Below are 26,545 nucleotides of genomic sequence, written 5' to 3' on the forward strand. Positions count from 1 at the left end.
GTCCCTCAGTGTCCCTAGCCTCTGGGCTAGCAGGGGTTAAGGCCAGCTGCTCCCACGTGAGAGCACCTTGCAACAAAGCCACACACCCAACCAGCAGCTTGTCTCTCTCTGGCATTGTGCACCTTGTCCTGCTGGTTCCACCTGCCACGGGACAGAACGCTGCCTCTGCAAGGGAGGAAAAGTTGGGGAACCAAGTGGGGAGGACAGAGCTCAAACCTCGGGGCCCCTCCCCACCCCCATGCCAGGCGGGCACCTGAGCCCTGGCTGCCGCCACCTGCCCAGAGGCCATCCTGCCTCCTAGACAGGTAAGTCCTCCCCTCCCCATTCTGCTCTGCACAGAGCAGCACCAGCTCCCTGACCACGGGGTCCTGGGACCGCCATCATCTCCCCTCAACTGCCCGGAAAGCAGGAGACAGACACTCCCGTGTGGGCATTTGACATAGTTTCTAAGGGATTATCTGGCTAGCAGTTACGGCCCCTGGCAACCTGCCCAGGACACCGGAGCCAGAGAATTAAAAGGGTCATTGTTGCCCCAGGTGGTGCCAGGGAGGAAGAAGAGGCAAAGGCTGGCCTCTGAGCCCCCAACACCGAGAAGGGGAGGCCTGGGTAGGGAGGCGGCAGGTGAGGCAGCACTTCGTGGAACTCCCGAAGAGACTCCCAAGTTTCCAGGCTGTGGCACGTGCCTCCCCCACTCCTGGGACCTGCAGGGGGCCAGGGAGGGGTCCGCAGTGGGCTTATCTCGCTTGTCTCGATTCCTTCTCTGGGCAAAACTTGCCAATGGAGAAAAGCAAGATAGGGGGCGGGGAATGGGCAGATCCTCCTGTGGGCAAGGTGCTGGTTGGTCCCCAGGTCAAAAAAGCCCAGAACCCGGAGGGGACAGGGTGGAGAGGAAAGAGGTTTTTCTGGGTCATTTGCTCCCCAAAGCGCAAGACAAAGCTTCCTGGCCAGTCGGGTGTCTGATTGCACTTCAAGTCTCTTTGTCTGGGACAGAGAGGGCCCTCTGGGGCCAGGGAGGTACAGGCACATGAGTCTCGGGGTATACACCTGGTCTGGAATTGGGGGTCACTCCCGGGGAGTGGAGAGACTTCAAATCTGGAGTCTGTGGCATTGGAAGGGGATATAGTTTGACTGTGAGAATCCTACCTGCCTGGGATTTGGAGAGAAAACCCACGGAGTCAGATAGATCCGGCCACCAGCCAATTTTCCTATCAAAACCTCAATTTTCCACTCTGTAAAATGGGTACAGTTCGAGTCGGCACGACCCAGGGCTGCTGAGAGCAGCAAAGGAGAGTGTAGGTAATCGATTCTCAGTCGGGGGGGTTGGGGTAAATGGTCCCACCCCAAACCAGAACTCAGAATGCCAAGCTAGTTGCCATGTCCCATCCTCCTTCCTAATAGACAGAAGTTGAACTCAGGCTCAGAGAGGGACAGCTGTTTGCCCGCAACTGCACAGCAAAGTCAGGATTTCAGGCAGACAGGAGAGCAAGAGGTCTGGAGGCTGCCCCTGACCACCCCACCCCCAACAACCAACACTCCAGGCTCAGCATCTTATAAAATTCCTTCCTCCATGGCCAGGGCTTCCGCATGGCCCTGAGTTCTGGTGAAAGTCCGCTGATGGGTGCCTGTTCTTCCTCCTCAGCCTGGCCTTGAGCCAGACGAGCAGTGTTTGCTCAGGGAGGAGCCTGACACCCTTTGGAATGGGCTGAGGTTAGTGGGAGACGCCGCTGGGAGGAAGGGCTGCCCAGGGAGTGAACTTGCTTTAATGAGCACCTACTGTGTGCCGGGTGCCCTTTTGGGACTTGGCGATTCAGCAGGGAACCAGACCAATGAAGATCCCTGCTCTTGTGGACTTGTGTTTTGGCAGAGGAAGACATTCAAGAAACAGGATATAATAAGGAAGGAAATTGTATCCGGGGTTAAAGACTGGTCAGTGTCACAGGGAGGGAAATATGGAAAAGCAGCAGGGACAGGAGTGAAACAGTCAAAGAGGTATTTTACAACCCTCAATAGAAAGATCAGGGTAGACTTGTGAAGATGACGTTTGAGGAGACATGGAGGAAGTGACTATCTGGGGAATGAGTATTCCAGGCAGACGGCACAGCCCATGCAAAGGTCCTGGGGCTGAACCAGGCCTGGCATGTTGGAGGAACAGCCAGAAGACCTGACTGCAGCAGAATGGGAGAGAAGAGAGGGAGGAGGGGAGGACAGGGAGGAGACCGGGCAGGTCCTGCAGGGTGTTGGGGGCCACACAGAAGATTGGCTTTGACCCAGGGAGGTGGGAGCCCTGGAGGGCTGTGGGCGGAGGAGGGTGGGACTTGACTCGTGCGCTCCCGGACACCCTCTGGTGGCCACTGTGGGGACGACAGCCTGGGGGTGAGGGCAGGAGCAGGAGGACCAGGGAGGCCAAAGGCGGAGGCCCTGCGAAGTGTGGTTTTAGACCAAACATTTTATTTTGAATCATCTAAAATTGACGGAAAAGCTGTAGATACAATTCAGAGAGTCCCCATATGATCCTCACCTGGTCTCCAACACTAACAAGTCCTGACCACGGGGTGCTGAGGCCAGGACTGACACCAACACCTCCCTCACCAGGAGCTGAGCACAGGCTGTCATCAGAGCGCAGGGATTTCCTTTTCTGCCTCGGGGCCTCATCTAGGACGGAAGAGCCCATTCAGCTGTCAGGATTCCTCTGCTTCCTCCCGGCCGTGACCTTGTCCCTTGACCTTCACTACCGGGAGGGGATGATCAGGTCTTTTGCAGAAAGCGCCTCATTTGGGGTTTGTCGGATGCATTCCTTATGCCCGGGTGGTCAGGGGGAGGGGGGGAGGGGCAGCGTGTACAGGAGGGTGGAGGGATGTCCCAGGGCTTGGCAACGTGGGGGGTCCCGGGGCACCTTAAGGAGACCACTGTGGCATAGGGGGGAATGAAGGTAAGGAGGGGCATGTAGACTCTTCTAGAAGATTGCAATGTGGGCTGTGACTGGAGGGGGACTCACAGAACGAACCCCTACCCGGCCCTCCCCCTCCCCACCACGGGAGGAAGCCAGAGCTCTGGGGGGGAGTTCTGCTGCAGGGGAGGAGCACAGCCTCCCCCACGACCCCCACCCCCATGTTGCCAGTCCTTATGTGCTCTGTGGCTGGGCCCGCCGCAGTCCCCACCCGGAATGTGTCCTCCCAGGGCACACAGCACTGGCCTTTCTCCTCTGCTCAGAACCTTAGGTGGCGCCCCAGGAGCTATCTACTCATTTATTAAGCACTTCCGGCATGCCAGTCTCTGTTCCAGGTGCCTGGGATACTCTGAGGGTAGAGCTCACAGGCCAGTGGGAAGAAGAGATCTTCCAAAAATCATCCCATAAATAAATGTGCAGTTAATAAGCTGCGACCTTAGCTCAAGAACTTTCAATGGCTCCCTAGCGTTTGTAGAGCGATTGAGCATCCGATCAATGCCAGGCTTTGGGGTATCCTCTAAAACTATCTGCGCTTCTCCTGGCCTCGGAACTGTTTCCCCGCCCTGTAAGTTAGAGGAAACCGGCAGGGGCAGCGGCAGCAGCATGCCAGACCGTGCTGTCCATAGAAATGCAAACAAATTTTGTCCAACAGAGGCTGTTGATTACTGCCCTGTGGCAATCGTCGGGCTTACTGTCCATCTGTAAGTTCACGTCAGCATTCTGGGTGTGCGCGTAGGCGCGTGTGAGCGCACATGAGCACGCGTGAGAGCAGTCTGCAGTTCGTTTCATGGTGCCGTAGGATGTTGGTGTCTTAGTTCTGACAGTACACCGGGGTCCTGGAAAATGTTAGTGTTGGAGGAGACTGGGTGAGGGTCATCTGGAGCAGAATTGTACTTACAACTTTTCAGTCAATTTTATTTTATTTTTAAGGATTTATTTATTTATTTGACAGAGCAGAAGCAGAGGGAGCAGCAGAGGGAGAACCAGGCTCCCTGCTGAGCAGGGAGTCTGATGAGGGGCTCCAATCCAGGACCCTGGGATCGTGATCTGAGCTGAAGGCAGATGCTTAACTGACTGAGCCACCCAGGGGCCCCTCGGTCAATTTTTTTTTTTTGGTTAAGATTTTATTTATTTATTTGAGAGAGAGAGAGAGAGAGATATCACAAGTAGGCAGAGAGGCAGGCAGAGAGAGAGAGGAGGAAGCAGGCTCCCCGCTGAGCAGAGAGCCTGATGTGGGGCTCGATCCCGGGACCTTGAGATAATGACCTGAGCCGAAGGCAGAGGCTTAACCCACTGAGCCACCCAGGTGCCCACCCATGTCAATTTTAAATGATTCCAAAATAAAACGTTTGTTTGTTTTAAAGCCACAACTTGCAAGGGCCTCCAGGTTTGACCTCCCTAGTACCCAGCTCCTGCCTTAGCCCCCCACTGCCTGTCCTCCCCCAGTGACTACGACGGGGCGCCTGCGATCACCCAAATCAGGGTTCCCCCCACCGTGCCCACTGCCCTCCAGGTCTCCGTCCTCCCTGGGGGTAAAAGCCCAAGTCCTCACCTGAGCCCCCAAGCCCCTGCATGACCTTCCTCCTTCCTCTTCCTGCCCTTCCCTCCTCCCTCTCCCCCCTAAACACTCTGCTCCGGTGCCTCCTGGCTGTTCCGCCAACGTGCCAGGCGTGGTCCTGCCCCAGGGCCTTTGCACCCTCTGCCTGGAACACCTAGATCTTTCCATGGCTCCTCCCTCATCTATTTTAGATGTAATTGTTCCTCTGCTTGGATGCCTCTCACCCAGGGCACTCCTCCTAAACTCGGTTCTTACTTTGAGTGCCATTCCTTGGGGAACCCCTCCCTGAGCCCCCAGCCCCTGTCGTGTCTCCCTCCCAATGCTCTCACAAGTCTCAGTAGCACTTTCTATTTATGTTACATGACGATTCGAATATCATCTGGCTCTCCTGCGTCTGTCACATCAGCCCTTGGTGTACACGGGGCCCCAAATCCCCTCCGTGGGCCCCATCCCCAGGCTCTCACCCCTCCTGCGGCCACCACTCTCAAGGACCTCTGTCCAGCCCCGGCTCTCTGTCTGGGCCTCAGTTCCCCCCCTAGGCACTCGGAAAGACGGAGCAGGGTCATCCCAGGGTTAGTTCGGGGACCCTGCTGTCCAAGGCATGCTCCCTCCCTCACGCCATGCCCGCACTGCCCCCTCCTGGTTGAATTTGGCACTGACATTTCGGATAGGAAGTCAGTTGGGTTCCCGCTTAGGTACTTGGCCTAGAGCAGGAGGCACTTTCTTGCGTTAATGACTGAATAAAAACAATGAATGCAAGAATGAAGTAGATTGGGGAAAAGCAGATTTTTATGTCCTTAAAGTGATCCGGCTCGAGGGTGTCTGGAATAGTGGGCTTAAGGCCCATCATTATGTATAATTGCAGCGAAGAAAACTCTCGATAAACGTGAGCCGGGAGCCTCATTACCGCACATAGAACCCCTTTAGTCCATTGATACTGGGGCTGAGGTCTCTAGTGAAGCAGGAGCTCGGGGTGTTCCCCACACGTGGGCCACTCCCGGGCCCTCACAGCCACCAACACCCATGGACGCGTGTCAGTGGGGAGCTCACTTATGTTTTCCTATGACTCATTAAAACAAATACACAGCTATTTTAAAAAAAAAGTTTGACCTTGTTCTACCTAAAATGGTTTTGTGTACCGCCTGCTGGTGGCCAAAGATCATATTGGGGAAAAGCGGAGCTCTCCCCTCCAGACCCGAGGTTTGGAGTCGGTCCTCAGATGGATTTCTGCCAAGGCTTACCGTCTTGGGGGAACTTTGGAGATGCTTAGAGGCCCATGCTGGCGGGCTGGGCTCTGGCGGACTCGTGTTTTGGGGAGAACTGAAGAGGGGAGGGGTAAGAAATCATGGGGGGGGCTCAAAGATTGTATTATATCATCCTGTTTACTTGGCAAACTCTTACCCAACCTTCAAAACCCCAGCTGCAATGCTCCCTCTTCCGGGAAGCATTTCCTGATCCCCCAGTTTCCTCGTTTCTTCCCTACTTTCTGCGCCACAGCGTGGGTGGGATTCCACTCTGCCAGCACGGACTGGATGAGGCTGGGAAGCATACGCCCCGATTTGCCCTTTCGACCTTGGCTTGAGGTGCCACCCAGACAGCTGGGTGTCAAGGTAAATATAGCCGGAAGGAAGGTGTGGGTGGAGCCACCGTCAGCCCCGCCCACCCAGATGATTCCTCTCGCCCTCACCTTCCCCAGGGGAGGTCTTCCTGCCCTGGCCGGTCCTTCCTAGATCTCATCTTCCGAGGCTGAGGAGGAAGCCTGACCTTTGCTCCCAGAATTTCCTCCCACCAGCCCCGCCCTCCTCGGCTGGGGGCCCGGGCCAGTGCGGAGTGGCGGCTCCAGCGCCCCTCCATGCATCATAAGTCCCTGCCGCTGACGTCACCGGGCCTCAGTTTCCCCTCTATGTAATGGGGGTAAAGCTCCCGGCGACGGGACGCCCCGAGAAAGGCTAGCGCTCCGTTCTGGACGTCTCCGGCACTGAACCTGCTCCTGCTGCTGTGGTCCCACCTGATTCCCGAAAGGTCCACGGATGTTGAACCACAGGTTCCGTTCGGAAACGCGGTGGAATTTTTGCCGGGTCTTCGCGGCAGCCTTGCCGGGCGGGTCTCCAGCCCCGACGGCCTGCCGGGGCTCAGCCGGGTGGAAAACCCGGCCTGGCTCGCCCGCCCCGGCGCCTGGATCCCGCGATCGGGGGCGAAGGCGGCCTCCCTCCGCGGCGTCCCGGAGGCGTGTCGGGGCGGGGCCGGGGCCGGTAGGGGACTTGGAGGAGGAAGAGGGGCAGGTGCAACCGGGAGCCGCGGAGCGGGCTGGAGAAGGGCGAGGGCCGGCCACTCTCCGCCGCCAGCCTCCCCAGCCTCCTCCCTCACCCCAAGGTGGGGACCGAGTGACCGTTTCCAAGGCCCCCCAGGGGCAGGGGCGCTGGAGAGTCCCGGGGGTGGACCATGGCCGTGAGATTCCAGGCGAGTAGCCCGCCGAGGGCGGGAGGGGGAGGGGAATCTAGCCGGAGTGGGGGCTGCGACCTGGACCCAGGACCCCAGATCACCCCAGCTTACAGATGGGGAAATTGAGGCCCAGAGGAATAGCGTGGCTAGCCCGAGGCTGCGCAGCGAGGGGCGTTCACGCCCGCTGATGTCCAAAAGCAGTCTCTGGGGGCTTTGCCTGCCCCAGGGTCCTCCTCGTTACCCGGTAGACCGGGGTTCAAATCCTGACTTTTCTGTATAACTTTGGGCCCGCGAAACAAAGCTTCTCTGTACCTCGCCTATAAAATTGGTGACCGTTTTAAAAGAAGGGCGTAGGGAGGATCCTAGGAGAAAAATGTGTTTTAAGCGCTTGGCACATGCTGGGTGCCTTGTGAAGATGTTTGCGCCGGGCTCCCTCGGTCTTCCCTCAAGTTAGGTTTGAGCCACAGTGGAACGGCAGCGATCACTTCTTTTGCGGGCTGGGGTGGCTTCAGTGAAAGCGAGGAAGCTGCTGGAGAAGCAACCACCATGTATTGGGCGCTTGCTGTATACTGGGACACCAGAGACAGGGATCGAGATGCCCCTTTTCCACAAGAGCAAACCTGCTGGGAGGGAGGGGATCTCTGTTTCTCTATTTGGGGGGACCTCGCCCTCCAGAGATGGAGCTTACACCGACTCACGGTGTCCGCACTGGGTGGGAGATCGCGCGGGGGTGGGGGTGGGGTAAACTGAGGCCCGGGGGGAAAATATGGCTGGCCCAGACCACACTGCCCGAGCCCTAAGGTTCCCGCCAGCTTTCTTCCTGGCTGCGGGGAAATAGCTTCCAGAATCCCCTCCCCAACTCGCCTGTTTGTGGCCCCCTTTCCGGCCTCCCCCACCTTTGTTCCCGGAGCTGGGGGCGGGGCGGGGGAGAGAGGACTGCAGTCCCGGAGCCTAGTGCCTGGGGTTGTGTGACTTGGTACCACCTGACCTGCCCCCTCTGGGCGACTCCTCCTCCCCTCTGTTGTTTGTCACCGGCCTGGGGCTCTGCGTGGGGAAGCAGGTGCGGCCCGCCCCCTCAGGGCTCTCCCAGATGGGTCACTGGCTGAGGGGTCTAGGAATTCCTGACACACCGTTGATCTCCTAGCTGAATAGACCTTTCATGTCACCGTTCACTCGTTCCCCCAAACTCTTGTCTCCCTGCTGGTGTTGTGGGGACGATGCTGGGGTCCCTGGGCCCCCAGCCCTGCCCACCAGCATGCCCCAGACTAGAGGGGTGTATGGGACATAGTGCACAGGGACATTCCAGATTCCAGTAATTAAGGATGTGAGATGTGTGTATGCGGCCACTGAAGACTCATTTCCTGAAGGAGGAGACAATGGCACTGGGGCTATGAAGGTTGAATAGGAGTTTGCCAGAGAGTATCATTCGTGCTAAGGCTCTGAGCAGAGGCTGATCGCAGGGCCCAGGAGGGCCATGGCCCAAGGGCCATGACCAGAGTGTGCAAAGAGACGGGCTCACCCAGCCTTCACAGCCCAGGGGGAAAGACCAGAAACTTGCCAACTGATGATCACACAGGATATTTTAAGACGATTTGGATGCCATGAATAAAACATAATGAAACACGGAAGAGTGATAGGGAGCCAGGGAAATTTGGCTAGCCAGGGCTGGCTCCCTGAGGAGGCAGCTTTGGAGCCGAGACCCGGAGTGGCAAGGGCTAACCGTGCGCAAATCCTGGGGTTGTGTGTTAGGCACAGGGGTCTATCGGGGAAAACCGTAGAGGTGAACTGGGCTGAGGGGGGCCGGGGGGGTGGTGCTAGGATTGGCCCTCTGGGTTTTAGTCAAGGCCTCTGACAACCGAGGAGGCACGAACCCCGTGCAAGACAGGACAAGCCTGGGCCACTTGCACCTGTCCCCTGGGGGCCCTGGTTCCCTGGGGCTGTTTCTTAGAAGAAGGCCAGGAAATACAAATTTGGGGGGCCAAATTCAGCACAAATCCAAATTCAGCACAAAATCGAAGCCAAGTAAAATGTTTTGAAAAATAAGTTTCTGGAGAAAAGAAGAATGAAGCAGAAGAGGGCTGGGGTCTGTGGTGAGGAGCAGGGGTGTGGGACAGGCTGCCTGGGTCCGCCATCGCCTGTGTGACCTCATGCGTGGTATTGGACCTCTCTGGGCCATCCTTCCCTCTCCTTTTGGAGGAGGCCACATCCTAGGGCCCCTCTGGATTGAGCAAGTTGGTGTGTGTAAAGCCCTAGGAACAGGTTTTCTTATCAATGTGCAGAGGAGGAAAGAGACACCTGCTGCGTCTTGGGAGGGGGGCAGAAGGGGTGCGGAGGCTCTTTTTGCCTTTGGCATGTGGCTCCTCCGTGCCTCGCTCCAGGGGTGCCTCAGCCCTGAAAGAATGGGCAGCGGGAATGAAGGGCAACCCATTTTACAGCAGGGGAAGCCAAGGCTGGGAGTGGCTCCAGGACCACCTCCAGCCAAGGGGGCTGAGTCTCGGTTGTGAGCGCTGCCCTCTCCCTCCTGCTCCCACTCCCGCTCTCGCTCCCGGTAGCAGAGCCTGGAGTGCCTGGGAGGCCCCGCCCTGGGCTTTGTTCCTCTCTCCTCCGCCCCATGCCCCTCTCCCTGGGAGTCAGGAATGCTGCTCTCCCGGGAACCAGGCAGCAACCGCCAGCGCAGGGATTTTCTGCCCAGAGAATCACCCACCTGCAGTGCCGGGCTGGGGAGGGAGGTCCTTTCTACCAGGCACCCCAGGGAAATAGGGCCACTGAATTGGGGGGGTCCTCCTTTCTGCCTTCCCATCCACGATCTGGTAGGTCCACATTCCCCAGCCTCCACCTCCGTCAGCTCTGTTGGCTTGGCAGGTGACTTTGCCGCTCTGTGCCTCAGTTTCCTCCTCTGGAACACAGGGATAATAGATAATAGAAGCTCCCTTCAGTGAGTGGACTAAATGAGATAGGACATGCAAAGTCCTCGGCACAAGGAAAGCCCGTCCTTTCCTTCTTTCCTCCCTTCCTTCCTTCAACAGCTGTTGAATCCCTGCTGTGAATCAGGACTCCACTGCGAACAAGGCAGACAAAAATCTCTGCCCTCCGGATTTGATTTTCTAGAGAGGGGAGATGGACAGATCAAAAAAAATCTAGAAAGTCAAGGGGTCCCAGGTTGTATGAATTGGGAAACCGTGTTGGGGCAGGGTGGCTAAGGGGGTCTGTTGTGGAGTGGGAGGGCTTATTGTTCTGAACAGGGGGGTCAGGAGGCCACCCCAATAAGGTTACACGTGAGCCAAGATGAACAGGAGGCCAAGGGAGGAGTCAGGTGGAGATCTGGGAGAAAGAGAGTTCCAGGAGGAAGGAACGGCGTGTGCAAAGGCCCCAGGTATTGGAGGAACAGTGAGGAGGCCCCGGGGGGCCGGAGCGGAATGCATGCCCTCTGCCTGGCAGAACTGGCTTGACCCCCAGGCCTGGGTCCCCCCAGACCCGATCCCCCAGGCATTTGCCTTCTCCGCTCTTACCAGTATGGTTCACTTAAACCGGGGTCTCAGCTTTGGCATATGAACATTTGGGCCCGGATTGTTCTCTGTGGGGGACTGCCCTGCTCTGCGGGGGTTGAGCAGCACCCCTGGCCCCCACTTGCCCAGTTCCTGGAGTCATGATGACCACAGATGTCTCCAGATATCCTCTGGGGGGCAGAGCAGTCCCCACTGAGAACCCTGACGTAGACCCACTTCGCAGATGCAAAAGCTGAGGCCCCCAGAGAGGTGGCCACTTGCCCACAGGCTTGGACGGTGGGAGTGTCAGACCCGAGCTCCCCACCCGGGTAGGGGACCCTCAAGTGCTTCAGTGGACCTGCCATGGCCTCACACCTACCTTGCATCCCCTCCTTCCAGGTGTTGGACATGGAGGAGCTGACCATTTGGGAACAGCACACAGCCACGCTCTGTAAGGTGAGGCCTCCCTCTCCCCGTGTGGCCACCAACAGGAACGTCCTATTGATCCGGGGCTACTTGACTAGATGGGAGAATCTTTGTCCCCAGGGGAAGCAGACGCTCATCCCACGTCTCCTCATCTCTTAGGACCCCCAGCGAGGCTTTGGCATTGCGATCTCTGGCGGCCGAGACCGGCCCAGTGGGTCTGTGGTTGTGTCTGATGTGCTGCCCGGGGGACCAGCAGAGGGCAGACTGCGGTGAGTAGGGAGGCAGCAGGGGTGCTGGCTGAGAGGAGGGACCCATGTGGGCCAAAGCGAGGAGCCAGCACAGTGCCTGCTGCCTTCTAGCTCTGGCAACACAGGGCTTGGAGCTGGTGGCAGGACCGAGTTAGCGATGTGGCCCTCCCTCTCCCCAATGCACTTTCTAGTCCTCTGATGTAGCTCTGAGGGTCATAGTGGCCCCAGGCATTCCTGGAATGAAAGGACTGGGAAGGCTGTTTTGGCTGGAGGGAGACCCAGTGTCCTGAGCCTTTGGGGGCAGGAAGCTCTGGGGAGTTATGTTGGGGAAAATGGCTCAGGGACCTGAGTGACTGATGGGTGATCTGGTTCAGCCCAGACTCAAGGAACAGCTTCAGAGAGAGAAAGAGATGTTGAAACCCAGACAGAGGAAGAGGGGATGCACAGAAGAAATGAGGGGTATGGAGACACCCATTATAACCATAGCTCCTGTTCTGTGGTTGCATTTTATTATTATAGAAGCATCTATGATTGGCCCCATTTTACAGATGAGGAAACTGAGATCCAGAACGATTAAGGTCTTTATGAGACATGGGACCGCAGCGGATTAGAAGCAGGCCTTGCAGAACTGGGGGTGCCCACCCCAAAGTGGGGCACTGGGGGAAGTGTCAGGAGCCCCCAGGGAAGGCCTGAGGAGAGGGCTCCCCTGTGAGGGCTCCTCCCTGAGACCCAGCCCCCTCCCTCAGGTTGGGGGACCACATCGTCATGGTGAATGGGGTCTCCATGGAGAGTGTCACCTCCACCTTTGCCATTCAGATACTCAAGACCTGCACGAAGTTGGCCAACATTGTGAGTGGGGGGTCGGGGGGGCAGCCCCTGGGCGAGGGGCTGCCTCTTCCCCCAGCCCGAGCCCCACCTGGTCCTGTAGCCCAGGGGAAGTCTGAGTAAAAGCTTCTACAAGCAAGTGGACTCTTGTCCCCATTTCGCAGCTTGGACGCTGAGGCCCAGAGAGGGGGCCAGGGTCCCCTGGGACCACCCAGTGGATGGGGGCAGAGCCTTGAGCCGGCCCCCGCTTCCTCCCCTAACAGACGGTGAAGCGTCCCCGGAAGATCCAGCTGCCTGCCACCAAGACCGGCCCCTCTAGCCGGGGCCATCGGGACTCCGATGAGGCCGACCACGGCCGCGGCTATGAAGGGGACACGTCCAGTGGCTCCGGCCGCTCCTGGGATGAGCGTTCGCGCCGGCCAAGGGCGGGCCGCCGGAGCCGGGCTGGCAGTCACGGGCGCAGGAGCCCCGGGGCGAGCTCTGAGGCCAATGGGCTGGCCCTGGTGTCTGGCTTCAAGCGGCTGCCACGGCAGGATGTGTGCATGAGGCCCGTGAAATCTGTGCTGGTGCGGAAGCGCGAGAGCGAAGGTGAGCCCACGGCTGGGGCGCGTTGGCAGCCGGGGGGTTGTGCAGAGTTCCCACTGAGGGGCGCCACCACTGCGCTGGCCCCCATCCTGCATGGCCTGTGGTCAGCAAAGTAAAGGCCCCCACCGATGTGCCCGGCCTGGACCCCGCGACCTGTGGATGTGTCCTCTCCTGCGACAGAGGGGACCTTGTCACGCCTGCCCAGTTGAGGGTGACCCTGGGTTCCCAGGGGGCCTGGGATCCCCATGAGGTCCTCATGAGAGGAAGGCAGAGGGCGGGGGTCCCAGAGATGGGCAGACCCTGCGCTGCTAGCGGGGAGCTGGGGGGACGGCCCGCGGGCCAGGTAAGGGCAGGAGCCGGGTCTCCCTGGGGCCCCCGGGGGGACCAGCCCTGCCTGCGCCCAGGTTTTAGAACTTCGAGCCCGGAACTATAAGACTGCAGATCGGTATTATTTTAAAGCCACTAAGTTTGTGACAATTTTGAGCGGCCCCAGGGAGTCCACATACCGTGACGTGGATGGAGTGTTACGATCACTGAATCCCCTTTGTGCCACCAACAGGGACGTGACCTCTAGCCCTATCTCGAGTCCATGGCAGCACTGGGACTTTAGAATTCTAAATGTAATGATGTGACAAATGGCACCAGGACATCTGTCCCCACCTTGGAATTTTATTTATCATTATTATTATTTTTTTAAGATTTTATTTACTTGAGAGGGAGAGAGAGAGGGAACACGAGAGCAGGGAGAGAGAGAAGCAAGCTCCCCGCTGAGCAGGGAGCCCGAAGCGGGGCTCAATCCCAGGACCCTGAGATCATGACCTGAGCCAAAGGCAGACACTTTACCGACTGAGCACCCAGGGGTCCCCCACCCTGGGATTTTAATAGCAACGGTCACATCCTGAACCCTGGTGGTGATGTCATTAGTAGCATCCGTGGGGTGATGGAGCAGGGCGTTGGGGAGTGGGGACCAGGGCGCTGTTCCTTCTCAGGCCCCTGGCCGTGACCTTCTGTGCTGACATCACAATCCTGGCTGGTGGGTTGTCAGAACAGCCCCAGGGTGGCATGGAGGGGGCCCGAGCTCTCCCTTCAGGTGGGTGGCCCGGAAGGCCGGCGGGAGGGTTGAGGGCAGGTGAGAAGTCTGAGCTTGAGAGGAGCCCGCAGCCCAGACCCCAGGCCCTGCCTCAGTTTCCCTCCTCCCCCCACAGAGTTCGGGGTCACCCTGGGCAGTCAGATCTTCATCAAGCACATCACCGATTCGGGCCTGGCCGCCAGGAACCGTGGGCTGCAGGAAGGTGACCTCATCCTACAGGTGAGCCCAGACCTCCTGTTGGGGACAGGACAGGGAGACCCAGCTACCGGCAAGGTCAGCAGAGCTGGCTGGAACCATGGGCCTCCTGGGTGTTGCCTGTTTCCCAAAGGTTAGAGAGGACAACGCAGGCTCCCTCCTGCCCCCATCCTCTCCTCTAACACGGCCAAATATCAGGTTCCAGTATTCCCAGAATCCCATGGGGGCGCTGGCCACGGCACTCATTCCAGAACTTGCCCTGGGTGTTCGGTGCTGACAGTCCAGAGGCCAGGCTTAGAGGCATGGCTCTGCCTTAGAGCTGGTTTCTTTCCAGATTCCTTTTCTGAAAACCTGTTTCTAGTGATTCCTGGTGTTTGATTTCCAAACCGTTTCCAGTGGATTGCTTCAAGAGCCTCTTCAGAGTTACCTGTTTCTAGTGACCCAGAGGAATTGTCTGTTTCTAGTGGTTTGGGGCAGATGCTAGAAATAGGTAGCTCAGCAGGGGGGATGAGAAACTCACAATCCCCAGGGTAGATGAAAACAGACACACCACTGGGGAAATGTTGGAAAGGGATTCCCGGGGCGCCCCGGAGAGGACCTTAAATCCTTCCCCAAATTATGTTTCTAACACACCTCTAAATGTCTGTTTCTAGTATCTCCTACAATTGTCTTCTAGTATCTTTGGCTATCTATTCCCTGTTCCCTATTTAGACTTGTTTCTAACTGTTCCTTGGGTCTCCTGAGAAGTTCCCCTTCTAGGAAGATGGGGAGTCAACCTGCTTCTAATTTCCCCTTAGTGCCCACCCTGCCCCTCAGAAAATTGGCCGATTCTGGAATTCTTGTGGGAGGTACTTCCGGGCATGGTCTCCTCGGAGTAGGAGGAATCCAGTTCTATTATTTCTTCTTGAGATTGGCTGTTCTTATGAATTCCTGGGTATTATGTGTGTCTAACCACCCCCCCCACACACACACCGCACAGACTATCTGTTTCTGGTATCCCCAATTTTGCATTAACTCCCTTCCTGTCTTCTTCCTTCCTGGCCCCTTTTAGATCAATGGTGTGTCCAGCAAGAATCTGTCTCTGAGCGACACACGGCGGTTGATAGAGAAGTCAGAAGGGAAGCTGACTCTCCTGGTGCTCAGGGACCAAGGGCAGTTCCTGGTGAACATCCCACCGGCCGTCAGCGACAGCAACAGCGACAGCTCCCTCCTGGACGGTGAGGGGCCGGAAGCAGGCCCTGGGGGTTGAGTGGAGGGCAGGGGAGGCAGAGAGTACCAGGCAGAGCCTGGAGGGGACTGGCGAGCCTCGCTCCTGAGAGGCTCAGAGAGGGACAGAAACTTGCCCAAGGCCACACAGTAAGTCAGGGCTGGAGGCTGACTGGTCTGGGCCCCTCTGCTGCGAGGGGCCTTGATGTTTCGCTCTGTGAAATGGATCTAGTCTGGGAGGTGCGGGCTGAGGCCTGAGGGGTCATGCTCTGCCCTGCAGACATCTCGGACCTCGGCTCGGAGCTGTCCCAGGCGCCGCCCTCCCATGTCCCACCGCCACCCCGGCACGCGCGACGGAGTTTGGACGCCAGCCAAACCGACTCCCCGGAGTATGTACCCCCTCGGCCAGAAGGGTCGAGCCAGAGGGGAACATGGGCACATACATCTTTTGCACCTGGCGGCCTGCCTGGAAGAGGCTTCCCCTGTCCACCCATAGTCCTCCCTGCCCCCATGACTGGCTCTGGGTCCTGCTATGGCCTGACTTTAATGCAGAAGGAACTGAATTTCACATCACAGCCCAGAAGACTCCAGAACGCATCATGTACTTTTAGGGATTTTCTCTCGGGGCACAAAAGCCACAGATGTGTGCCGAGGTCGGAGGGCTCCTGTTCCTTGTGACGTTGATTACAGATGGGGACGGGGGCCATGACCTTGCATTGTGTCCTCTGGCGGCTGTGACAACGTGCCTCGGACACGAGGGCTTAGGACATCACAGGAGGGCGTGGGAGGGGCCACGATCTCTCTGGAGGCTCACTGGTGGGGGTGGGGCTCTCTCCTAGCTTCCGGTAGCTTCCAGTAGCCCCCCCCAACCCGCCGGCCGCCCTAGGAGGGGTCCACCTCCTCTCCGTCTTCACATCATCTCCCCTCTGTGCCCCTCTGCTCTGTGTCCAAGTGTCCCCATTTTATAAGGACACCAGTCACAAGGGATCAGGGTACGCCTTGCTCTTACTGGTAGGACCTGCTTTCCGCTCGTTATACCCACAACACCCCTGTTTCCAAGGACTGTTCCACGCAGACAAGGGGTGGGGGCATTAGGACTTCAGCAGATGAATTTTGAGGGGACACAATTCAATGCCTAAAAACTCAAGTGCCCAGGGGCATCTGGGTGGCTCAGTTGTTAAGCGTCTGCCTTTGGCTCAGGTCGTGATCCCAGGGTAATGGGATCGAGCCCCTCGTCGTGCTCCCTGCTCAGCAGAAAGCCTGCTTCTCCGTCTCCCACTCCCCCTGCTTGTGTTCCCTCTCTCGCTGTGTGTCTCTCTGTCAACCAAATAAATAAAAGTCTTTAAAAACCTAAGCACCCAACAGGTGGGGATAAGAAAGTGGGCATCCTGCTTAAGCATCCCGCATCTGTGAGGCAGGGGGTCTCTCTGTTATCTGCGGGTTATCTGCGGCCGTGTAACAAATTGCCCCAAAGCCTAGCAGCTCCAAACTCAAGGAAATGTCCTCACGCCATGTCCAAGATTCCGGAGCTGGGGCGGCTTGGCGGGTCCCTTATGATGCGTGATCTTTGCGGGTTACAGCCACGGTGCCCCCTAGGACATCGGGTTTGAGGGTGGGTGATCCCCTCCCCAACTAGTTCACATGGCTGCTGTAGCCATCCCTGGGGCCCAGAGAGAGCAGCGGCCCCCATGGTCTCCCAGCTGGGAAGGAGCAGGACCAGGAGTTGAACCCGGGTGCAGAGAAGTCAGAATTCCAACAGTCGCCTCTCAGCGTCCACCCCCATTTCACCCCAAGTCTGTTCCCCTCCAGGGAGAGCCCCCCACCTCAGCGGGAAAATTCGGTGGATTCCAGAACCGTCTCGGAACCAGGTGAGCTGATGGGGGAAGGGTGATGACTCTGAGCGTCCCTCTGGTTTTTCTGATCCCAGCCAGTAAGGCTGTGCCAGGCAGGGTGGGAGAGGCTGGCATGGGCCTCAGAGGTCAGGGATGGCTCCCTGGGGAGGGTAGAGGGCTGAGTGACAGCACTGTAGGGTGGGGAGGCCATCCAGCAGTGGGATGGCGGCTGGACCAGTCCATGTGCTTTGGAAAGAGACTGCTGTTCCCTTTCAGACTCCCCGAGACCAAGTAGCTACGACATCTACAGGGTGTCCAGCAGCCAGAGCGTGGAGGACCGGGGGTATGTCCCCCAGAAAGAAAGCCCACTGGCCCAAGGCCCACACATCCAGGGGCCGCCTCTCTAGGACACACAGTCCTGCCTTCTGGCCCCAGTCTGTTGATGTGGCTACCATATGGGGCCGTTTGGGAAACTGAGGCCTGGAAGGGGTGGGGGCTCTCCCAAGGACGCCCAGCATGCCCCCCCCCTCCCCTTCCAGCCTGACCCGGCCTCTGCCTCCCCTCCCAGGTACAGTCCCGACTCCAGGGTCGTCCGCTTTCCCAAGGGCACAACCATTGGGCTGCGGCTGGCTGGGGGCAATGACGTGGGCATCTTCGTGTCGGGGGTGCAGGAGGGCAGCCCGGCTGACGAGCAGGGCATCCAGGAGGGAGATCAGATTCTGCAGGTGATTGGGGATGGCCAGCAGTGGGTGCAGCTCCCGGGTCTGTTCCTGCCCGTGTGTCCTCCCCTGTGCCCGCCCCGCGGGCTGGTCACACCCCCCAACGGACATTTGAACATTTTATTTATTTATTTATTTATTTATTATTTTTTAAAGATTTTATTTATTTATTTGACAGACAAGAGATCACAAGTAGGCAGGGAGGCAGGCAGAGAGAGAGGAGGAAGCAGGCTCTCTACGGAGCAGAGACCTCGATGAGGGGCTGGATCCCAGGACTCTGGGATCATGACCTTAACCGAAGGCAGAGGCTTTAACCCACTGAGCCACCAAATAAATGTTCAAATTTAAAATTTGAACATTTTAAAGCCTCCCTGGCAGCGTCATGACCTTGTTGGCCGGATCACGACCTTGCTGACCGGGACATGGCTCATCTGGGCCACCGCTTTGGCGGGGTCATGTCGTCCTGGTGCCTTTCCTGCCCCTACAACCATCACCTCCTTACACTCATTTTATAATCTTAACCGCCTTGGGTGTCCTTGTCCCGGGCCCCCTCGCCCCTGCCAGCGGGGCACCACGTCCAGTCCCCGCTATCTTCCTCCTGAGAGGGGACTCTGTCCAGGGGCGGAGCTGGGATGCCTGGCGCCGGGAGTGGGGGGCGGCTGGGGCTGCGTCGCATCTCGTGCCCCTTTCCTGGCAGGTGAATGATGTGCCATTCCGGAACCTGACCCGGGAGGAGGCTGTGCAGTTCCTGCTGGGGCTGCCACCGGGCGAGGAGGTGACGCTGGTGACACAGCAGAAGCAGGACAGTGAGTGTGTGTGTGGCCCGGAGGGCTGGGGCCGGGCGGCCCCCCCAGGCGCTCACGGAGCCTCCCCTGTCCGCAGTCTTCCGGAAAATGGTGCAGTCCCGCGTGGGCGACTCTTTCTACATCCGCACGCACTTCGAGCTGGAGGCCAGCCCACCGTTGGGCCTGGGCTTCACCCGCGGGGACGTCTTCCACGTGCTGGACACGCTGTACCCCGGCCCTGGGCAGAGCCGCGCCCGCGGGGGCCACTGGCTGGCGGTGCGCATGGGGCGCGACCTCCGGGAGCAGGAGCGGGGGATCATCCCCAACCAGAGCAGGTGCGCCGCCCCTCGGCCTCGGCTGCCCCGCCGCAGACGGGCACGGCCTCGCCGCGCACCGTCCCCGGGCTGCTTTTCTGCCGCCCTCAGTGACCAGCCCCCCGCTTTTCCCCAGGGCGGAGCAGCTGGCCAGTCTGGAGGAGGCCCAGCGCGCCGTGGGGGCCGGGCCGGGTGCCTCCGGGGGCTCCAGCGCGCGGGCCGAGTTCTGGCGGCTGCGGGGCCTTCGGCGCGGAGCCAAGAAGACCACCCATCGGAGCCGCGAGGACCTGTCCGCTCTGACCAGGCAGGGGCACTACCCGCCCTACGAACGCGTGGTGCTGCAAGAAGGTGGGTCTCCAGGGCGGGGGGCGGGGCTGGGGGACCGGGGGCGGGGCCGGGGCCAGGGGGTGGGGCCAGGAGGAAGGCTCATAAGATAGTCTGAATTTGTGGACCACGTGTTCTTCGGAAGCCCCCATCCTCATCTATCTCCTCCCACCAAAAATACCCATTTGGGGTTATTGTAGGGAGCCAGAGGAAACAGGAGAGGGCTTCTTTCCTTAAAAAAATTTAATTCCTATTTCCAGTCGAATTAGCCACATATATGATCAAAAAAGAAATGGTTACAGATAGTTTAAATAAGGTGTCTTGTTAATGTATCCAAAGTATCGTTTTAATAGATAATAGAATTATAAGTTGTCAGGGAGATATTTCGCATCTTTTTCTGTGCGTGCACCGTGCTCGAAATCTGGTGTGTATTTTGCACTCAAAGCACATGTTGGTTCAGACCAGCCGCGTTGTAATTCTCCGGAGCCACACGTGGCACCAGGCAGCACAGCGGGGTGGGGGAGTGGGGGCTGCACATTTTGTGGGTGCTGCCGGCGCTAAACAGACACCCTTTAAAATACACGCGTACCGCGAGCAGGTGTTAGACCCAAACGTGCACGCGCATGTTCGCAGCGGCGTGATTCACAACAGCCCAGATTTGGAAACAACCGAATGCTCAGCAGATGAAGGGATATAACACAGTGTGTCCCCCACGCACGGGCACGTCGCTCGGCCCCAGCAGGAGGGAGATGCCCCAGCGCGCCACCCTGGGGGCAGACCTCAAGCCTAGGACGCTCAGGGAGGGAACCAGACTCAGAAGGCCACAGGGGGTGTGAGTCCACGTGCGTGACACGTCGAGAGCAGGCTCCTCCAGTGACGGGAAGGGGGCTCATGGGGCCTCGGGAGGGGACGGGGGGGTGACTCCTGATGGGGTGATGAGAATATTCTGAAACTAGGGGTGGTGGCCGCACAGCCCTGTGAATGTACTGAGTGCTCCTGAACCGCACACCTTCAAATGTAGAGTAAAATGTAAATTTTAGGTTATGTATATTTTTTAAAGTTAATTTCAAAAAAGCTAAAAATCTTAAGAAATCAATCAAATATTCAGAAATACACACAAAAGCAGCGTGTAGATCATAGATCCTTCCTCTGAGCACTGGGCTGGTGCAGAGACGGGCCCATCCAGATTGCAGCGGGGAAGCGAGCCCTTGCCCACAGCTTTGGGGGGAGAAGGAATTACCGCAGGTGCAGAGACCTTTAAAAGAAAAAAATCTGCCAGAGGGATGGGAATGGGCTGAGCTGCTCCGCAGTTGCCCCTCCAACGTCCAAGAGAGGAGAAAAACTTATTTTTTGAGAAAGACTAAAAAATAAAAAGCTACCAACTTAATGTTGACCAAGGAATGTTTAGAAATCTGAATGTATCGAGGTATTGAGAGAGAGAGAAAGACCTGGAGTCCAGGAGAAGAGAACAAGAACAGAGTCAGGATACAAAGGGGGGGTGCTGGTTACCCCCTTTCTCCTGCCAGGGTGCCCTCTGCGCCAGTTTCCTCCCGGCTAAAATGGTGCATCCGTTTGTCCAGGGATTGGCAAACTCCTCCTGTACAAGGTCAGAGACGCACCGTTTTAGTCTTTGTGGGCTGGGTAGTGTCCATCAGAAGGACTCAGCTCTGCAGGAAGGCAGCCAGAGACAATACCTAAAGGAGCGGATGTGACTGTGTTCCAATAAAACTTTATTCATAAAACAGGGGGTGCGCCGGATGTGGCCCCTGGGTTGTAGTTTGCTGACCACTGAGTTAGCTAGGTTCGGTGGCTCTAATGGACCCCACGTGACACCCGTAGACACAAACAAGACGCCTCTTTTTTTTTTTTTTTTTTATATTATTTATTTGACACAAATCAGAAGTAGGCAGAGAGGCAGGCAGAGATAGAGGAAGCAGTCTCCCTGCTGAGCAGAGAGTCTGAGGCGGGGCTCAATCCCAGGACCCTGGGATCATGACCTGAGCCGAAGGCAGAGGCTTTAACCCACTGAGCCACCGAGGTGCCCCAAGACGCCTCTTTTTAAGTAAGAGGCAAGGCCGATAGGCGAAGAGGGCTCCTATCCTTCCCGGAAGGATACAACCCGGAACAGCACCCATCAACCGTGCTTGCACCCCATTGGCCGGGATGCAGTCACATGGCTGTCCTTGCCCGCAGTGGACGCTGGGAGATGTAGTCTTTAGCTGAGCGGCCATGGGCCTGGCTAGATCTAGCAGTCTTCACTACAAATGGGAGCTTGATTGTTGTCGTTTCGCTGCCCCTCAGCCAGCTTCAAGCGCCCGGTGGTGATCCTGGGGCCCGTGGCGGACATCGCGATGCAGAAGTTGACTGCTGAGATGCCTGACCAGTTCGAAATCGCAGGTGAGAACACAGGTCCTACAGCGGCCTTGTTGTGGGGGGCGGGGTCATTTGACAAGACTTTGCCCGCTGCTGGGGCCAAAGCAGCTTGATGGCCGGGCTGTTGGCAGCCCATGGAGACGTGAGCACATGAGGCGCCAGCACACCTCTAATGCTGGGGGTCCGACATCGGGAATCAATCTTGGCGCTCTTTGTCCAGATAGAGCCTCAGAATCCTTCTTAACACAGCTCACCAGGCAGCCAGCGTGCCACCCGGTCCTTCATTCGTGGATGAGATATTTACTGAGCCACCAACACAGCATTGAACAAGAGAGACGCTCCCCTGAGGAGGCCCCAAATTAGCCACTCCAGAAACAAGCTAGCGTAGGGGGTCAGCAGATTAAAGCTCCTGGACCAAATCTGGCCCATCAGCTAAGCTTTAATACAGCCTGCTAACTAACAATGGTATTTACAGATTTTTTTAAAGATTTATTTATTTTTACAGAGAGAGCGCGCGCACCTGCGTGGGCTCACATGCAAGGGGGGAGGGGTTAGAGGGAAAGAGAGAATCTCAAGCTGACCTCCCCATGAGCAGGGAACCCGTTGCAGGGCTCGATCTCACAACCGCCAGATCACAGCCTGAGCCAAAAATCCCCAGTCAGACACTTAACCCACCAAGCCACTGAGGTGCCCCGTACTTACACATTTTAAATGGTTGAAGAGAAGTGAAAAGAAAAATGTTGTGACACGTGAAAATGCTAATGAACTTCGAATCTCAGCATCTACAAATAAAGTTTTATTGGGAGACAGCCACGCCTGCTGACTTACATCCTGCCTGCGGCTGCTGTTCAGCAAGAAACGTTTGCAGAGTGCACGCACTGAACACAGAAAGCCTCCGCGCAGAGCCCCATGGGGCTGAGATCTCGGTCAGGAGCCCCCACAGGAGGGGGAGAGGCTTTTGCAGATACAACAGCTCATCGAGCTGCCGGAGGGTCCTTTGATGGAGAGAGGCCGTTAGACGGGCACCTGTCAACTTGAAGCAGTGCTGGGGAGTCAGTGTCCTAAATCCCTTCCTGCTCCTCATGGCTGGGTGGCCCCGAGCTGGTGGCGTGCCCTCCCTGAGACCTCCCTTCCCCGTCTCTCAGATGGGGCCTGTTGTGCTCACCAGATGTGTCTGTGACAGCGGCTCATGGCTGGGGTTCCCGGGCGCGGGGTTCTTGCCTCGGGAGGTGTGAGCGTTTCAGGAGGTGTCCGTTTGGCCTTCTCCCTTCCCCAGGGGCTCAGCAGCCTTCCAGGAGGCTTTTCCAAGAGCAATCTGGGACGCAGGGCCTGTGGGACAGGAACTCGGCCGCAGGAGGAGGCTCCAGGGTCCTGAGGGCCATAGTGTCAAAGCCAACAGAGCGCAGGGATGAGGATGTGGGAAGTCGGAGCTCTCGTGCATGGCTTGGGGAACGGAGGGGGCGGCCACTGGGGAGGACAGTTAGCAGCTCCTCAGAAAGTTAAACACAGAGTCACCATCTGACCCAGCCAGCGAGTCCACATCTGGGTCTACACCCGAGAGAAGTAAAGGGCAGGGGTCATGCTGCCCCTGCCCCCCACCCCCCCAGTTCCCAGTGGCATTGTCCACGGTGGCCAAACTGTGGACACGACCCAGGGCCAATGAGTAAACACGCCGCAGTCCATCCCCACGTGGGAACACGGTCCAGCCTTAGAAAGGAAGGGACCCTGACACCTGCCACCACATGAAGGGACCCCAAGGACACTGGGCTCAGCGAGAGCAGCCAGACCCAGAAGGACTCATCCCGCAGGACCCCAGGAGGAGTCCCGTCTACACAGACAGGAGTCGGTGGGAGCCGGGGCTAGGGCAGGGGTGGGGAGTCCGTGCTTCACAGGGACAGTGTCTCAGTGTGGGGAGATGGAAAGTTCTGGAGATGGAGGGTAGGGATGACAGCGTGAGTGTGCTTCGTGCCGCTGAGCTGTGCGCTTAGAGACGGTTGAGGTGGTACATTTTATGTTACGCACATTTTATGTTATGCACATTTTATAACAATTAAAAAAGAAAAGCCTCCCCTCCACGCCCCAGGGCAGGGCGTGTCTCCTCCTTCAGCTGCCTGGCTTTGCTAGAGGGCTTCCTGGAGGAAGCAGTGCTCCCTCTCAAGTCCTGGAGGACTGAAGACAAGGCTTCTTCCACAGTCTGAGCAAAGGCCTGGAGTTGGGGTCAAGTCTGGGAGAGCCAGTGTCTGGAACACAGACCCCAAATCAGGCTCCTCCCCCTGCCCCTTGTTGGCTTCGTGACCCTGAGCCAGTGACGTTCTGTCCCCGAGGCTGTTTCCCAGTGGGTCAGTAGCAGCGTAGGCTACGGTCAGAGGGAGACTGAGCGCAGTGAAGCGTCAGGCGCCAGGCTCGAGGAGCTGCGGCCGTTATGCTCTCCGGGCGACGGGGAGCCATGGTGGGTTCTTGAGCGGGGGAGGGGCAGGTGGGCTGGCATATGGGCTGCTGGCGAGCGCTCTTCCGAAGCCCCCGGCTTCTCTCCCCGCCACAGACAGTGTGTTGAGGACCGACAGACCCTCCAAGATCATCAAGCTGGACACCGTGCGCACGATCGCGGAGAAAGTAAGCAGGGACTCCCGCAGCGCCCCTCGGGGAGATGCTGTGATGTGGGGGCTTGGGAGGGACAGGCCAGCCCTGGGCCATCTCCGCCCCTGCAGGACCTGCGGTGCGAGGCTGGGCTCCACCTGGACCTCGCCCCGGACACGCATCTCTGATGAGCTGTTCTTCACCTGCCTCTTGACCCGTCTCCGCTCTGTCTCGGTGTTTCTGTCTCTGCGGTCTCTTCCTCCACCCGCCCCCGACTCCTCTGCCGCCCCCCACTCCGCCGCCGCCCCCGCTCCCGCCTCCACGTGGGCTGGGCCCAGAACAAGCATGCGCTCTTGGATGTGACGCCGTCCGCGATCGAACGCCTCAACTACGTGCAGTACTACCCCATCGTGGTCTTCTGCGCCCCCGAGAGCCGCCCGGCCCTCAAGGCCTTGCGCCAGTGGCTGGCGCCCGCGTCCCGCCGCAGCTCGCGGCGCCTCTACGCGCAAGCCCGGGAGCTGCGGAAGCACAGCGAGCACCTCTTCACCGGTGGGCTGGGAGCCGGGGAGCGGGGGCAGGCGATGGGGCCGGGCCGAGGCTCCCCGCCGCGCTGATGCCCCCTCTCCCCGCAGCCACCATCCCCCTGCATGGCACGAATGACGGCTGGTACCAGGAGCTCAAGGCCATCATCCGCGAGCAGCAGACCCGGCCCATCTGGACCGCAGAGGACCAGGTGCGGGTCAGGGGTGGAGGCTTGTCCCCGGTCCAGCTTTGACCTGAGGTCAGGGTCGTGACCTGGTTTGGGACTGAGATCGGAGGCTGGTGTCTGGGGTCGGGGATCTGGTCTGAGATGAGGGAGGGCCTGGCTGGTTGGGGGGTGTTTTGGCTCAGCCTGGGCGCCCCGCCCCACAGCTGGACGACTCCTCGGACGACAACCTGGAGCTCCCGCACCGCGGCCTGGCGGACAGCTCCGCGGATCTGAGCTGTGACAGCCGGGTCAACAGCGACTATGAGACGGACGGCGAGGGCTACACAGACGGCGAGGGCGGGCCCCACACGGACGTCGACGAGGGTCCCCCAGCGCCAGCTCTGGCCCGGTCCTCGGAGCCCGTTCTGGCGGATGAGCCCCAGAGCCTTCGGGATCATGGGAGAGCCTCCAGTCCTCAAGGGGCCCAGGTGAGCAAGGACACGGGGGTGGCCCTGCCAGGGGTCTTGGGATGGGGCTGAGACACACCCCAGGGTGGGGGAGGGCCTGTTTCCCCCCAGGATATTAACAAACAGAAGTGTCTCAGACCCAGATCTAGGCTATTTGAACCCGTGAGTCACTGAACAACTTTAAACAAATGTTTTAACCGCAGTGTTTCCTTATCTGGGATCCAATGGAATAGATCAATCTCCACATCACAAGGCAGTGGTTTAAATTGAATGCGCTTACCCAAGTCCCAGCCCATACGACTTGGGTGTTTACTAATAACAAATATTTACATATAGTATTCTTTGTGAGGCTGCCTCAGCTCCCAAAGTGCCTTTCTGTAAATCTGACAAAGGTACCCCTTCCTCCAGGCCCTCTTTAATTAAATGTGAAAATGTACACATCTATGATGTTCTCCCAGGAGTTGAGCAGTACCCGACCTGCTCAACTGTCCACAGAAGCTTGCTTATGGGGCAGGCACTATCCTGAGCACTTTCCATACATGATTATGAACTCCTAGCAGCCCTCTGAGGAATTCTGGAGACAGGAAACCCAACTCCTCCTGTGCTGACAGGCTAGGGGATCTCAGCCAATGTCTTCCCCTACCCCCATCCCAGCATATCTTCTCACTAAAAATTAGAGAGGAGTTGCAGGCCTTGTGAGCGAGGAGAGAGCCTGTGGGCAGCACTGCTTGGGCCAAGGTGGGAAGCTGGGAGGGGGGCGCTCTTCATCCCAATTTACCTCACTTTGGGGGAAGTGCTGACCTCCTTTCTTCCCCTCCTAGGTGGACAGCCACCCCCACCACGGTCAAAGGCAACAGGACAGTGTGCGGTAAGAGCTCCTGTACTCCAGACTGGAGCCCCTCACCCCTTTTCCTGGGACACAGGCTCAGGGGATGAAGGGACCTGGAACCAAGCTGTTTTCATGTGCTCCCAGCCTAGTGGGTGAGATGAAAGCAGAAGGGCCAGTCCCACCCCAGGTAGTCAGGGTCCGTTTCCTGAGAGGAGTGGGAAAGCTTCCAGAAGGACAAGACATGAGATGGGGCTTTGAAGGATATGTAGGGGTTCGTTAATGAGGGCTGACCCCTAAATCCACAGTCCTGCTCATCTCTGTCCACACACGCTGTGCCTAGCAGAGAGTCAGCCTCAGGTAAGGGTAGTTCAAGCCTCCCCACCGCCCACAGCCTTTCCTGTTTCCTGATTCCCCAGGACATATGGGCGGGAAGCCCTGAAGAAAAAGTTTACACGAGCTCGAGATATGGAATCCTCTGATGAGGATGGCTATGACTGGGGTCCGGCCACTGACCTGTGACCCCTTCCCAGGTGGCCGGGCTGACCCATACTCTCTTCTCCACACCCCCCCGCCCCGGCCCGGCCCAAACCCAGAGCTGGGACTCAATTTCCCATTCAGAACCTAGAACCC

At 58.1% G+C, this 26,545-nt stretch overlaps 1 protein-coding gene across 2 annotated transcripts; it reads left to right on the forward strand.

The window, feature by feature from the left end:
• Window positions 1-122: 122 nt before the first annotated feature.
• On the forward strand, window positions 123-26,469 carry TJP3 (tight junction protein 3). 2 transcript variants are annotated; one of them, XM_032883558.1, is made up of 21 exons: window positions 123-305; window positions 10,832-10,888; window positions 11,018-11,127; window positions 11,853-11,955; window positions 12,195-12,519; window positions 13,722-13,825; window positions 14,853-15,018; window positions 15,288-15,396; window positions 16,817-16,875; window positions 17,116-17,182; window positions 17,408-17,564; window positions 18,256-18,364; window positions 18,441-18,678; window positions 18,794-19,005; window positions 21,283-21,378; window positions 23,897-23,967; window positions 24,270-24,480; window positions 24,564-24,664; window positions 24,844-25,107; window positions 25,908-25,954; window positions 26,332-26,469. In XM_032883558.1, exons 2-21 carry the CDS (start codon window positions 10,841-10,843, stop codon window positions 26,432-26,434), a joined length of 2,700 nt encoding a protein of 899 aa, XP_032739449.1. In that variant the 5' UTR covers window positions 123-305; window positions 10,832-10,840; the 3' UTR covers window positions 26,435-26,469. The 2 variants fall into 2 exon arrangements, with proteins under 2 accessions (XP_032739449.1, XP_032739448.1); XM_032883557.1 differs by lacking the exon at window positions 123-305 and adding an exon at window positions 6,781-6,965.
• Window positions 26,470-26,545: the final 76 nt, after the last annotated feature.

The sequence above is a fragment of the Lontra canadensis genome, unplaced genomic scaffold (assembly GCF_010015895.1).
Source record: "Lontra canadensis isolate GAN:19392208 unplaced genomic scaffold, GSC_riverotter_1.0 scaffold88, whole genome shotgun sequence".
In the NCBI taxonomy this organism is placed as follows: Eukaryota; Metazoa; Chordata; class Mammalia; order Carnivora; family Mustelidae; genus Lontra; species Lontra canadensis.